We start from the raw sequence: 14,552 nt of genomic DNA, 5'->3' as shown, positions 1-14,552 counted from the left end.
ATATATGGCTATGCTATTATAGCAATCAATATATAATCAATCAATAAATCAAGTTTTATTCATATAACAGCTTTCAAACAAGTCAACTGTGATTCAAAGTGCTTTAAACATGACAAGATGACAACAAGATGAAATCTGACTTAATAATAGGCTAATAGTGTGGTAGTTTATTGTTTACGGTTCACTTATTTATTGTATACTTTTTGATTACATATTTACTACACTAGTTTAGCTGTCTACTGATGTCTGTTGTTGTTTTGTCCACTTTGCGTAATAATGTAATAAAGGATCATCTTATCTTATAATTCTAAATCATTATCAGCCAGACTGAATAGATGGGTTTTTAGTTTCTATTAAAAAATATAAATATTTTGTATAATTGTATAATATTTTTATTATTACTATGATGGGAGACGTGTTGTGTGATCCCAGCATTAATATTTATATGAAATTATTATTACAAATCTCCTATAAGACATGCATAAGTTTATCTATAACAAACTCTGTCCGGGAACATCATTTTAAATAACACTGAGGGCATGAATAACATTTCATTATTCTTATTGTATTTATTCAACTAGCTGACTGTAAAGTGTATTTATTTATCCATTTATGTTATATTTATTTTATTTGTACCTATTTTTTATTGTGTTCACTTATATTATGATTCATTTATCAACTGGTGGGATTTTTAGATTCTTTTTTAAATTACTTTAAGGCCTTTTATATTTATCACATTGACCTTTTCCACACTTTCCAGTGTGAAGAAATACAATAATAATAATAATACATATTATATTTTAATCGTATTATTAATAATAAATATTGTTATATTTTAACATACATTTTATTAATAATACAATTATTATTATTATTTTTGTCTAAACCTAACTCAGAGGATTTATAGCAGAAAGCAAACTTCTCCCATGTGTTAAAAAAATAAGAAATAAAAACAGAGCATCTCCTATATATTACGCCCCGCCCCTTTCACCTAGCAGTCGTCTGCTCCTCGAGCTCTGATTGGCGCAACCTCGCGCCAATCACGATTAGTAGCAAGTTTGGTTACGCTGTCTCGTGGTTGTTGATGTCGCCATCAGAAGTCAACGAAGCAACGCAGAGGAAGAAAAAACCAGCAGGTAAGAACGAGCTAATGCTAACACGATTAGCTTCTCTTAACCTGCGAGCTATTATATATATTATATCTATATTATATATGTTAACGTTATAACGAGGACCAGCCCCGGTTTGCACCGTCACTACAGCGGTGTGTTACAGGAAACCCGAGAGTTTACTCTTCACGACGGTCACGTTACCTTTACGTTAGTGTATCACCCCGCTGATCTCACCGTAAAGTAGAGAGATCAAACGTAAAGATCTGGGATGTGACGGCTGCTGCTCTTGTCGAATAATTCATTCATAAATGTTAACAATAACAACTTTATTTATATACAGCACCTTTTAAAAACAGAGTTTACAAAGTGCATTGACAGACAAGCAATAACAACAGAAAGCTCGATACGTTAAAATGAACTGAGAAATAAAATAATTCAGTAAAATCAACAAATAAAATGAAAACAGAAAAGTGACGACATCACATTAAAGCCAGTCTGAAAAATAAGTGTTTAAGAAGGGATTTTAAAAACAGATGACTCTGTGAGCCTTCTCTCCTCAGGCAGGTCGTCAACAACAACAACAACAACAACAACAACCACCACCCTGTGATCAGCTGTGACCAGGAGAGCAGAGATCAAACCTCCTTACATCAGCTAGAGGTCTTCATTCTATTGTATTAACGTTATTGGGCTGGAAGCTGTTGATCTGATAACACGGTCAGCTGACCTAATTGATGAAACTTGCTGTAATAGTTTGGGGTTTTGCTGATGTTGAGTATTTTGCAGCAGGCTCTCCGGGCTGAGCGACAGCGTAGAAGGATGATTATCCTCCTTCATTTGGAATGTTTGGAAGTAAAACCCGGACTGACTCTGACTGACACGCTCATGACCATTTCTCTCTGCTACACACCAAGTACACATGCGAGGAACGCAGCTTTGTGACAGTAAAAAGACGTGATTTACAATCACAATCAAATATGATAAACAAGAAACTGCATCTGTGTTGTGGGGTCTTGGTCCTGATGGAAGTTTCCAGCTCAATAACATCAAAAACACTGAAAACTGAAACGGGCAGCGCTGCGTAGAGACGGTGTGTTACAGCGGTGGAAGAAGTATTCACATCGAAGTATTCCATATATAACAAATACTCCTGTTTCGAGTCCTTCGTTTAAAAACCCACAAAAGTATTAGCGTAGAAAAAAAACTCAAACTAAAAGTACACATTTGGCGAAACGGCCCATTTCTGCTCTTTGTTCTCAGGTGGCGATGCAGTTCCTGGGCCGGCTGCTGGACACCGTGTCCTCGGTGTCGACCCTCTTCACCAACCCGTACCGGGTGAGGGACGTGCCGCTGTCGGACTACAGCGGAGGAGGCAAAGTCCTGCTGAAGGAGGAGGGACGCATGGTGCTGTACAGGAACGCTCAGTACCAGTCCTGGGACTGTCTGCTCATGTGCCCCGAGACGCCCAACGTGACCCTGAGGTCAGCGCTGATGTCGCCGTGAAGCGGACGTAGTCGCCGTGAAGTAACTCGCTGGTTTGTGGACGTTTTTGAAAACCTCGAGTTCGGTGATTTCGCCGTCGCCATGTTGTGTTTTTTTGCAACCAGTGAACAGGAAGTGACCACGTCGAGACGCCGTATACGTCTCTGGTAGAGACCTGTCAATCACTGTGTAGCCCCGCCCCTAAAGCATCCCCTGCTTTATGGTCTGTGTGACTCTAAATGGACCATCATTTACTAAATGAACATCATGCTGTATTGAAGAAGACTTGAAACTAGAGATTGAGACCATAAACTCATGTTTACAATGTTTACTGAGGTAATAAATCAAGAGAGAAGTAGAGTCATTTTCTCATAGACTTCTATACAACCAGAGGAGTCGCCCCCTGGTGGACACTAGAGAGAATGCAGCTTTAAGACACTTAAAGCTGGATAAAGCAGGGGACGCTTTAGGGCGGGGCTACATGGTGATTGACAGGTCTCTACCAGAGACGCCGTATACGTCACTTCCTGTTCACTGGCTGCAAAAAAGACAAGATGGCGACAGCAAAATGCTGAACTAGACGCTTCAAAACATCCACAAACTAACGAGGTGACGTGACGACGGCTACGTCCACTTCTCATAGACGGCCTGCAGCTTAACACCAGAGCACAAATAACATTGAATACATAATATCGTGAGAAGTGTTAAAGGTCTCTTAACGTCACAGAATCTGCAGACATTTGTATCGTGGATGTTTGAGGGTTCGTGTGACGGTGTAGTCTGTGCTCCGTGAACCAGGATGTTCCAGGTGGCGTCGGAGGAGGACGCCATGAACTGGTTCCCCCAGTACGCCCTCAAGCTCCGCCCCTTCTACGAGACCCTCCCCCTGAAGGCCGAGACCGCCCAGCCGATCGTCGACAGCATCCGCAACCACCAGGACTGGAGCTCCGCCCACATCGCCGTGGAGACGGGCCTGAGGGAGTGCCTCAAGCATAACTACGTCCAAAGGTAAGAACACACATCATGAGGAGAGAGAGAGGAGATAACCCGGGAAGATATGCGTTCAACGCGCTCCGTCTCCAGTCAGATCAACGCTCGGGACGCCTCCGGCCAGACGCCGCTGCACCTGGCGTGCGAGCGCGGCGACTTGGCGTGCGTGAGGCAGCTGCTGGAGGAGAGCCAGGCTCGCACCGACATCCGGGACCGGCTCGGGGAGACGCCCATGCACTGCGCCGCCAAGCAGGACACGCCGGCCATCATCCAGGTGAGACCGCGGGACTGTGTGACGCAATCGCCGTGATGTCACCGAGAAATAAGCAACGCAGTGACGATAGACGGACCTAATTTGCATAAAGTGGAAGCCGCCTACCATTTGACTCTCGCCCTCTCTCTCTCTCTCGCTCTCTCTCTCTCTCTCTCTCTCTCTCTCTCTCTCTCTCTCTCTCTCTCTCTCTCTCTCTCTCTCTCTCTCTCTCTCAGGTCATGTGCTCGCGGTTGTGTTCCGGGGTGAACGAGCTGAACAACAACGGCGAGACGCCGCTCCACGTGGCGTGCCGCCTGGGACGCGTGGAGTCCGTCAAAGCTCTGTTGGGGGGCGGGGCCAAGTGCGACGTCGTCGGTGGCACCGGCTACGCCATCCACAGCGCCATGAAGTACAGCGAGAAGGGGTGAGGAGGCACATGGTCTTCATCACTAATAGACCTCTACGCCCCGTTCTATGAGATACATCCCATAATAGACCTCTACGCCCCGTTCTATGAGATACATCCCATAGAACGGGGCGTAGAGGTCTATTAAAGGAACGCAATGTTCTCAGTCAATGAACACCAGTCTCAGTGTAGTCCTGGCCCTCTATATGAACCAGTCTCAGTGTAGTCCTGGTCCTCTATATGAACCAGTCTCAGTGTAGTCCTGGTCCTCTATATGAACCAGGCTCAGTGTAGTCCTGGTCCTCTATATGAACCAGTCTCAGTGTAGTCCTGATCCTCTATATGAACCAGTCTCAGTGTAGTCCTGATCCTCTATATGAACCAGGCTCAGTGTAGTCCTGATCCTCTATATGAACCAGTCTCAGTGTAGTCCTGATCCTCTATATGAACCAGTCTCAGTGTAGTCCTGATCCTCTATATGAACCAGTCTCAGTGTAGTCCTGATCCTCTATATGAACCAGTCTCAGTGTAGTCCTGATCCTCTATATGAACCAGTCTCAGTGTAGTCCTGATCCTCTATATGAACCAGTCTCAGTGTAGTCCTGATCCTCTATATGAACCAGTCTCAGTGTAGTCCTGATCCTCTATATGAACCAGTCTCAGTGTAGTCCTGGTCCTCTATATGAACCAGGCTCAGTGTAGTCCTGGTCCTCTATCAGACCTCCATCAGAGAGAAGATGGTCTGTTTCTATAGAGTTATTCTTGAAGCTCGTCATCGGAGCCACCGGGTCAGATTCTGGTGAAACCAGATGAACTCATGCAGGTTCACCAGAACCTCCTTCAGCTCAGAGTCCAGCTGAGACCGGTCCACCGTGGACAGACCCAGATCCTCCAGCAGAGACCGGTCCACCGTGGACAGATTGGAGGATGTTCTTCAGTTAATATTTAGGATGGTACATAACAGTCCTCTGTTATTTTGTGTTTGACCGTCAGCTGCGTGGAGGAGATCCTCAAAGCGGACCCGGGTCAGCTCCAGGCCGAGGACTCTTTGTACGGAGGAACGCCTCTCCACTGGTCCAAAACCGCTGAGGTGAGAAATGTTCCGTCACAAATCAACAACGAGCCGTTTTTAAACGCCGACGACAGGAGACGTACGCCTCACCGCTCTGGTCCTCTCTCCTCTTTGATCCAGATGTGTCTGCTGCTGCTGGACCGCGGCTGTGCGGTGAACTACCTCAGCAAGACCGGAGAGAGCGCCCTGCACGTCCTGACCAGGAGGGGGCGCTTCGAGGCGGCCATGGTGCTGCTGACCCACGGGGCCAACGCCAACCTCAAGGGCCAGGACGGAAACACGGCCCTGCACCTCGCCATGAAGGTGACGCGTGCGTTCTGGTTGGGTTTAGTTTGTTAATCAAAGGAGCAGGACTCTACGGGAGCCCTTGTAGAGTCCTCGTGTTGGCCACGCGAGGCTGAACAGCGCCCCGCCCTCGTGTTCTTCCAGCCGAGCTTTGATCTACAGAACGTCCTAACGCACAACGTGTGATCAGAGAGCGTTGAGGAGTGAAACCTCTCGTAGTTCTAACTAGAACACGGCGTCGTGGTTCAGCCTCGTGTGGCCAACACGAGCATTACAACAACAAACGATACGACCAGAAGGAGGAGACGTTCTCCTGACCTCGTCTCCCGGGGCTTCTGGAAGAACCGTAGCTACGTATGATGAGTATAGGCTCCGCCCCCCTGCTTTTTCCTACTGTTTCAATGAAGTGTGTCTGTTCTTCAGATGGACCACATGGAGCTGATCAAAGCTCTGATCGTGTTCGGGGCCGACGTGGAGATCCACAACGACCTGGGAGAGACACCTGGACTCATCGCTGCTCGCACCAGCAAAGGTGAGGGAGGGAGGGGGGGGGGGAGGGAGAGAGGGAGAGAGGGGGAGAGAGAGAGAGAGGGGGAGAGAGAGAGAGAGAGAGAGAGCGCTTTAACTGATGAGGAGGATCTGGAGGATGACATTAAACATGTTTCTGGAGCTGAATATGTTTAAACTAACGGCCAGTTTGAACTTCGTTACGTTTGTTCCACCGTTTAAGCTGTTTGTTCAGATTCAAATCAACTTTATTGTCCAGTTCTCAGACACGAGGTCACCGTAGAGTAGCCGGGCTGCCGACGTTAAACGGCTCTATTTTCACCGCTCTACTTAGGAGCTAAAAGCAGTCAAAAACAGCTCTTTATATTCCAGGAATAAGCCCCTCCTTCTGTTTCACACAGCCAGGAAGATCAACGTGTCTGTAACCAATCAGTGAAGAGTAAAGCCAGAACGCTGTGGTTTAAGCAGCACGTTAGAATCTCTTCACTGATATATGTTGAAGATCAACCAAAGCTCTCTCTGCTGGAACACAATTCATTTCACATTCACAGGAGTAGAACTCATCACTTTTACTTGTGTTGCATGAGGTCGCATTAAGATGCAAATGTGTGTTTTATGCATAATGAACGTGGAATGGTGAAGTTCAGAAGTGTCTCTCTTCACACATTAACTCTGCAGAGCAGCTGTCTGTGTGACAGATAACTCGTCTTCATCACTGACTCACGCTGCTGTAAGGAGAGATGCACCGTCTGATGCTCCTCCTGACTTATTGCTGCTCAAACCACAATGTTTTGTCCTAAAATGCATGAAAATGAATAACAGCTGACTCATGTTCTCTCTGCTCTGTGTGTGTGCGTGTCTTTGTGTGTGTGTGTGTGTGTGTGTGTGTGTGTGTGTGTGTGTGTGTGTGTGCATGTCTTTGCGTGTGTGTGTGTGTGTGTGTGTGTGTTAACATGGAAGGTCCTAATAGAAAGATACTGCTCGACATGCTGTGTAGTGTAGGGGTCCAGCGGTGCCTCCCCCCCTCCCCCGGCAGTCCTCCCCCCTTCTCCAACAAGGCCAAGCCTGCAGGCATAGGTAACAGCCCCCCCCCCCCCCCCCCCCCTCACTGTGGTCCATCCAGGTGTATCACAGGTGTGCTTCCACATCATTCATCAACCTGTTCTTCAGCTTGTCTCCAATGCAACCTGTGTTTCCTCTTCAGCACTGAGAGGCTTTAGTTCTAGTGAAGTCTGATCCTTAATAACACATTTCTATTGGTCGGATTTAAAGGCAGAATGAGAACGATTTGTCAGCTCGTGGAGGGTTGAAGCTCTCTTACGCTACATTTGTGTCCACTAACTGTCTATAAGAAGTTCGACGATGATCGTTCAGTTCAGCGTTTTGTTCGTCGCCATCTTATGTTTTTTGCATCCAGTGAACAGGAAGTGACCATATATGGACTGAGGAGGAGTGACGTAGAGACGCCGTATACGTCTCTGGTAGAGACCTGTCAATCACCGTGTAGCCCCGCCCCTAAAGCATCCCCTGCTTTATGGTCTGTGTGACTCTAAATGGACCATCATTTACTAAATGAACATCATGCTGTATTGAAGAAGACTTGAAACTAGAGAGTGAGACCATAAACTCATGTTTACAATGTTTACTGAGGTAATAAATCAAGAGAGAAGTAGAGTCATTTTCTCATAGACTTCTATACAACCAGAGGAGTCGCCCCCTGGTGGACACTAGAGAGAATGCAGCTTTAACACATGAAGCTTTGGCTTCACTCTTCTGATCCGCCTGTTTGCACCGTGTGCACGATGCATGCTGACGATCTGACATCTGAAGTCCAGAAACAGTAAGATAATAGAATCACTTCTCGAGGTCAGCAGTGATGATTGTTCTTAGGAGAATCCTACTTGTTCTGCCTTTTGAAGTCACAACCTTGAAGATCTCCGCTTGGTTCTCTTTGGAGATTGTGACTTTGTAAATACGACTCCGTCGGCCAGTTCGTTCCTTATTTAAATAAAAATCTTGTAGATTATTGATGTAAGTTCTCTGGGGGACATTGTTTTGGTTGTTTTCTGTGAAACCTGAGCTGCACGGTGTATTTTGATGCATCGCTCTGCTCCCAAACACCTTCTATGAGCCGCATACTGAAGCTGTGCTGGTTGCTACTGACGGCATGCATTGTTCTTGGTTATGAAACTCCTGTGATGCTTGTAGAAACCCCCAGTGACTCCGTTTCCCTCCTTCACGCACACATTCTAACGCCGCGTGTCGGCCCCGTATCATTGGCCGCTGTGATTGGCCGACAGGGTTTCAGGACGTCCTGTTCGCCGGCGCTGCGGTCGGCGCAATGAGCAGAGGCACGTCTGAGGTGGACGGCGCCAAGATGGGGAACAGGAAGTGAGTCACTGTGCCGTTTTTTGTATCGATGAATGTCTTCACCTGTACGACGACGCACAACGTGAACGCCGTGAAACCCGCGTTGTGATCCTCTCCTCCGCAGGACGGACAGGCTGCTGTGTCTGGACGGCGGAGGCATCAAAGGCCTGGTGCTCATCCAGATGCTGATCGCTCTGGAGCGAGAGGCCGGCCGGCCCATCAGAGAGCTCTTCGACTGGGTGGCTGGAACCAGCACCGGGGGCATCCTGGCCCTCGCTATCGTCCACGGTGTGTGTGTGTGTGTGTGTGTGTGTGTGTGTGTTTCCGTGTTTCCCCTTCTTATCTTCATCGAGACGATCGTGACGTGTTCTGCTCTGCGTAGGTAAGTCCATGGAGTACCTGCTCTGCCTGTACTTCAGGATGAAGGAGCAGGTGTTCAAGGGGTCGCGACCTTACGAGTCGGCGCCGCTGGAGGACTTCCTGAAGAAAGAGTTCGGAGAGAACACCAAGATGACGGACGTCCGTTACCCCAGGTAGCTGTTCATGTTGAACGTGTCCACTGGGCCAGAAACGTGGGATGAAAACGTATCAATAAAGCCCTGAAGATGAGCAATGAGCTAAATATTAAAACTTCCCCAGAAGAAGAAGATAAAGATATGCTGTGAAGCTCACTGACCTCTAACAATGACTCCTCTCTCTGTCTCTCATGTGTTTCTGTTCAGGGTGATGGTGACCAGCGTTCTAGCAGACAGACATCCAGGCGAGCTGCACATCTTCAGGAACTATGACCCTCCCTCCGTCCACAGACAGCCTCCATACGCCACCACCGCCACCTTCAAGCCCCTCACCATCCCACAAGGTACCTCAACACGGCCCAGCCGGCCTGTGTTTGGCTCTCCGGGGCTCTCCGGGGGGGTTGTACTGCAGCGATTGCAGCCACTGAGGCACATGTATGTGCACGCCGTGGTTTTTCCTGAACGAGTCCAGTCGTGGCGTGTTGTCTGAGTGGCGGCCGTGTTGTTGTTTGCAGGATGGGAGGATGAGGATGTGTTGGTAGTGGGATACACAGAGGAGCCGACCGCAAAGCGTAGGAAGGTGACTGATGAAGGTGTGTGTCTGTGAGAGAGAGAACGCTCCCATGTTTAAAGGGACAGTTTGACATTTTTGGTCTTAATTAATGAGCAGGTGCACACAGAGCCAGGCTAGCTGTTTGAGGTCTCTATGCTAAGCTAAGCTAGCCTGCTACTGCTGGAGCAGACTGGTATCCATCTTCCTCTTCTCGGCAAGAAATTGAATAATTCTACTTCACAAAATGTCAAACTTTTTCCTTTTACTTGCGATTCAAAAACACGCCGACGCGTTTCATGACTCGTGGATGTTTTGAGTGCCTTTAAATCCTTTAAATCTTGACACCAGAACAACTCGTGTGGCGAGCCGCCCGCTCCAGCGGCGCCGCCCCCACTTACTTCCGACCAATGGGCCGCTTCCTGGACGGAGGGCTGCTGGCCAACAACCCGACGCTGGACGCCATGTCGGAGATCCATCAGTGCAACAAAGCTCTGAGAGCAAAGGTAGGCTACGCTGAGTTCACATTCAACCACTCACCCGCGTGGGTATTTACAGCCTTTGTGTGTTTCCTCCTCTTCTGTGTTTGTTGACCCTCCTCCCTCTCAGGGCCATGGAACCCAGGTCAAGAAGTTGGGGATCGTGGTCTCTCTGGGTACAGGTGAGACACTCCATTCTGTCTGAACACGGTGCAAAACTTATTTAAAGTCGGTGTTTAATCATGTTTGATGGTTAAGAAATAAAGTCCATTGAAGCCATAAAGTCAGTGCTGTATTGACAGAGTGTCTGTCTACAGATGTCTTTCTGGGCCCCGTTCATAGACTCATTAATAAGAAGAAGTGGACGCAGTCATAACGTCAAGCCTCTAGTTCGGAGATAAGGTCTTAAACCAAAACGCGCCCTATGGACCAGAGCCCCCGACATCCTTTAAGAATGTCAAACAACAAAGGTACACGTGGTGAATAACCAGCTGTCTCTGCAGGTAAACCTCCTCAGGTGGTGGTGAGCTCCGTGGATGTTTTCCGACCCTCCAACCCTCTGGAGCTGGCCAAGAGCTTCGTAGGAGCCAAGGAGCTGGGCAAGATGCTGGTGGACTGTGTGAGTACCACAGACGTGTATGAGTTCAGCGCCTGATTCCGGCTGTTTGTGAGCGGAGCACTTTGCTCCTCAGTTAAATCAAAAGATCAAAATCGTTAACGTGTTCCGAGAGTTATTCTACCTCCTCCTAAGCTCCGCCCACTTGTTCTGGAGCCTCTTCATTATATTGCTGATATTCTGGACGTAATAATGAATAATGAGAATCTCTCTGTCTCTCTGGTCGGACAGTGTACGGACTCTGATGGCTGTGCGGTGGACAGAGCCGGAGCCTGGTGTGAAATGATCGACACCGTCTACCACAGGTCAGCTGATGGTGAACCCGCTGTACTCCAGTCCTCGTTTGTTTCTGACTTAACATCTTCATCACTCCATCTCCTCTTTGGCCCACTTCTTCTTCTTCTGCTGTGTTTTAAACACGCTGTATTCATACACAAACCTGCAGGACTTTGTGCGTTTCCTCTGTTGTTAGCGATCGTCTCATTGCTTCGTTGTTTCTAAAGCTCTGGGTCGACGGTTCGTGCTCTTCTGTGCAGGCTGAGTCCCCAGCTGTCTCAGGAGGTGATGCTGGACGAGGTGAGCGACGCCGTCCTGGTGGACATGCTGTGGGAAACCCAGATGTACCTGTACGAGAAGAGGGAAACCCTCCAGTTCCTGGCGAAGGTGCTGCTGGACCAATGAAAGCACGAGGAGGAGGAGGAGGAGGAGGAGGAGGAGGAGGAGGAGGAGGAGGAGGAGGAGGAGGAGGAGGAGGAGGAGGAGGAGGAGGAGGAGGAGGAGGAGGAGGAGGAGGAGGAGGAGGAGGAGGAGGAGGAGGAGGAGGAGGAGGAGGAGGAGGAGGAGGAGGAGGAGGAGGAGGAGGAGGAGGAGGAGGAGGAGGAGGAGGAGGAGGAGGAGAGGCTGGGAAACCCGGGACCAACGAGGTCAGAGGAGAAGTCCTGTGATGGAGTCGAGAGGCGTCTGTGTTGGTGTGCTCTTACTTTCAAAGTCCTAGAGACGACGTGACCACAGTGACTGACTCAACGAGAGGCTAGTAACGTAGCATCATGTGACCTCATCACTGACCTTTATAACTGTCATGCTTCTTAAAGTTTACCGCTCGTCTACGAACCAGTGAAGAAGAGTGAGGAGTTTTAGCATCTTTGACGTGTGAATACAGGAGAAATGTAGGAGGAAGTGGCATCAAACTGAACCCTCCTCTTCTCTCTCTGGTGTTGAGCATCAGATAGAGACGTGGATCAAACACAACACCGTCACAAAGACGCGCTGAATGATCACTAACACGCACAAAACAACCAGAAGTGACGACTAAGAGACACGAAACCACCAAATGAAAACGTAAAACATGACGGATGCTAAACGAGTACAAAGACTCTAAAGGACCACGTGGAAACATAATGTATCTGTTATAGATGCAGAACGACTTTGAAGAGACACAAAACGACCACAAGGAGACGCAAAATGCAAACTAAGAGACAAAGCGACCACATAGAAACGTAAAACATAGAAAGATAGATGCAGAACGACCACAAGGAGACGCAAAATGATGCAGAATTAATGAAAATTGACACAAAACCACACAAACCTACACATGACGACTACCAACAGCCCAGAATGACGACAAAGAGACGCGACATGAACGCACGGAAACGTACAATATTTACAAAATAGATGCAAAACGACCACAGAGTCACAAAATGACTAAAAATGCAAAACTGTCACAAGGAGATGAAAAATGACCGTTGTCTCCTCATCCGTCCACGATCAGTTTAAATCTGGTTTTGATGAAACTCCTCCTCGTTCCTCCTTCTCTTCTTCCTCATCAGAGGGACTCTGCAGTACTTGTACATCATCTAGAGTATTCTGTAGTACCAGGTCACATGATCAGAGGGCCTTCACTCTAGAAGTTCCTGACGGTATTTAAACCCTGATGACTGGCTGTAGACCTCTCAGTCCACTGAGTGTCTTTGATTTAACGTGAAGGACGAAGGGAGGACTTGCTGCTGCTTGCACAACGTGAACTAGAAATGATTTCTTATGATTTTTGTATTTGGATTAATCACTGAAGTGTCGTGTGGTAATAAAGTATATTAATATGGACTTGTGTGTTGTGTTCCTTTGTAGCAGTCACACTCTTAACTTTCATTTACTGCTTCTCTATGTTTGATCAATGAGTTAGTGAAGAACTCAGAGCACAACTTTATTTAACTTTATTTAACTTTATTTAACTTTATTCGACTTTATTTAACTTTATTCAACTTTATTCAACTTTATTTAACTTTATTTAACTTTATTTAACTTTATTTAACTTTATTCAACTTTATTTAACTTTATTCAACTTTATTTAACTTTATTTAACTTTATTTAACTTTATTCAACTTTATTCAACTTTATTCAACTTTATTCAACTTTATTTAACTTTATTTAACTTTATTTAACTTTATTCAACTTTATTCAACTTTATTTAACTTTATTCAACTTTATTTAACTTTATTCAACTTTATTTAACTTTATTTAACTTTATTTAACTTTATTTAACTTTATTTAACTTTATTTAACGGTACAATCCATAATCCAACCACAAAAAGGTTCACGCCTCCACCGGAACTCACACTTCTATGTTGCTGCAGCTCTGTGACGACGTCTGCTAGAGAACAACTGAAACGTGTGCTGTGCTTGTAGAATAACAGATTTCTGTATAAAGTGTTTGTACATTTCAATATTGCAATGTATGGCAAACAAATACTCCTAATGAGAACTCTGTGGATTATTAGACACAACTCAAAGCTGATGGACCCGCCTGTATTTTTCTCGTGTCTTCCTCCTCTTCCTCCTCTTCCTCCTCAGCATGCCCAGCCAGCAGCTATAACGTTGTGTGTCGACACCAATTTACGTATTTCTATGATTGAAATATAACTGAATCTTAAATAAACTAAAGCGTACCTGTCCTTCATACTGTACCTATTGTGAAATGACAATAAAGTTGAATTCAATCTAATAAAAAGCATCATACCCCTGAAAAGGCGCCACAGAGACCCCTAGCGTCGGTCTTTCTGCTGAGTAATGATTCTACAGGTTCTGAAGGTCCGGGAGGCCGTGTGTCGTTACGTTCAGTCTCTGCAGGTTTACCAAGTCTACGGATCTCCTGCCGGTCCATCGTGCCTGACAGTAAACCTAACGATGCATTAATGTGCTGTGGGTTGAACATTTAAACGTTATAAGAGGAGCTGTTTATTTCTGCTAAAGCTCACGATGACATCACGCTGTAACCCAGTGTGTCACGCCTTCAGACGATGTGTGAGTTTAACCTCCACAGTAGAAATATAATATCCCACAAGTTTGATCAAACTAGTATCAGTAGGATCTAAGACACGTGGCCCGTCCTGTAAAAATCACATCATTCTTACAACATATCCCTCAAAATAAATCCTGAATCAGTCGTAATAGCTTCTCCCTCAGGTCTCCTGGTGGGTCTGAAGTTGTCAACAGCATAGGGGCCCTGATCTGGATCCGGATGTGGATCTGGATCTGGATGGACTGTGCTGCAGAGAGGATCTGTGTGGCTCTTAAGGAAGTGGACTCTGCTGTAGACGAGATCATTGTGACCTGTTGGTTGAGCTGAGATGTTCTCGTAGGACCAGGATTTAACTGATGAGGAGACGAGAGATATTAGATCATTTCAGTTACAGTAAAGGGAATAACGTTGTGATTTTAATGAGGAACTTTGAGTTGAAGCTGCTGTTCTGAATCGGAGAAAAGAATCATTTGTCCTGAAGAGAAGCAGGAAGTAAGATTGTGATGTTTTTCTCTACCTGCTCCACGTTGTCTGAAGTTTCAGTTCCAGGAGACAGACTGGAAGTCCTCTTTCTTTGGGGAATTTGGGGCGTATGGCTCAACTTTTGCATGGGCCGTCGG

General features: G+C 46.6%; 1 protein-coding gene across 4 annotated transcripts; it reads left to right on the top strand.

Moving 5' to 3' along the window:
- The first annotated feature begins 1,062 nt into the window (after positions 1 to 1,062).
- pla2g6 (phospholipase A2, group VI (cytosolic, calcium-independent)) lies at positions 1,063 to 11,357 on the top strand. Of its 4 annotated transcripts, none has more exons than XM_079160106.1 (19): positions 1,072 to 1,136; positions 1,673 to 1,772; positions 2,373 to 2,593; positions 3,393 to 3,602; positions 3,678 to 3,858; positions 4,074 to 4,261; positions 5,237 to 5,333; positions 5,436 to 5,618; positions 6,024 to 6,132; positions 7,068 to 7,184; positions 8,408 to 8,498; positions 8,602 to 8,765; positions 8,860 to 9,010; positions 9,200 to 9,336; positions 9,894 to 10,048; positions 10,152 to 10,203; positions 10,525 to 10,640; positions 10,869 to 10,942; positions 11,174 to 11,357. In XM_079160106.1, exons 3-19 carry the CDS (start codon positions 2,379 to 2,381, stop codon positions 11,316 to 11,318), a joined length of 2,385 nt encoding a protein of 794 aa, XP_079016232.1. In that variant the 5' UTR covers positions 1,072 to 1,136; positions 1,673 to 1,772; positions 2,373 to 2,378; the 3' UTR covers positions 11,319 to 11,357. The 4 variants fall into 4 exon arrangements, with proteins under 4 accessions (XP_079016234.1, XP_079016232.1, XP_079016235.1 ...); XM_079160107.1 differs by having other exon boundaries at positions 1,087 to 1,136; positions 1,677 to 1,772; XM_079160108.1 differs by lacking the exon at positions 1,673 to 1,772 and having other exon boundaries at positions 1,063 to 1,136.
- Positions 11,358 to 14,552: the final 3,195 nt, after the last annotated feature.

This window comes from Pholis gunnellus (genome assembly GCF_910591455.1).
Source record: "Pholis gunnellus genome assembly, chromosome: 5".
NCBI classification, from domain to species: Eukaryota; Metazoa; Chordata; class Actinopteri; order Perciformes; family Pholidae; genus Pholis; species Pholis gunnellus.
Note: the sequence above shows the minus strand (reverse complement) of the source record. Positions and strands in the feature narration are given on the sequence as shown.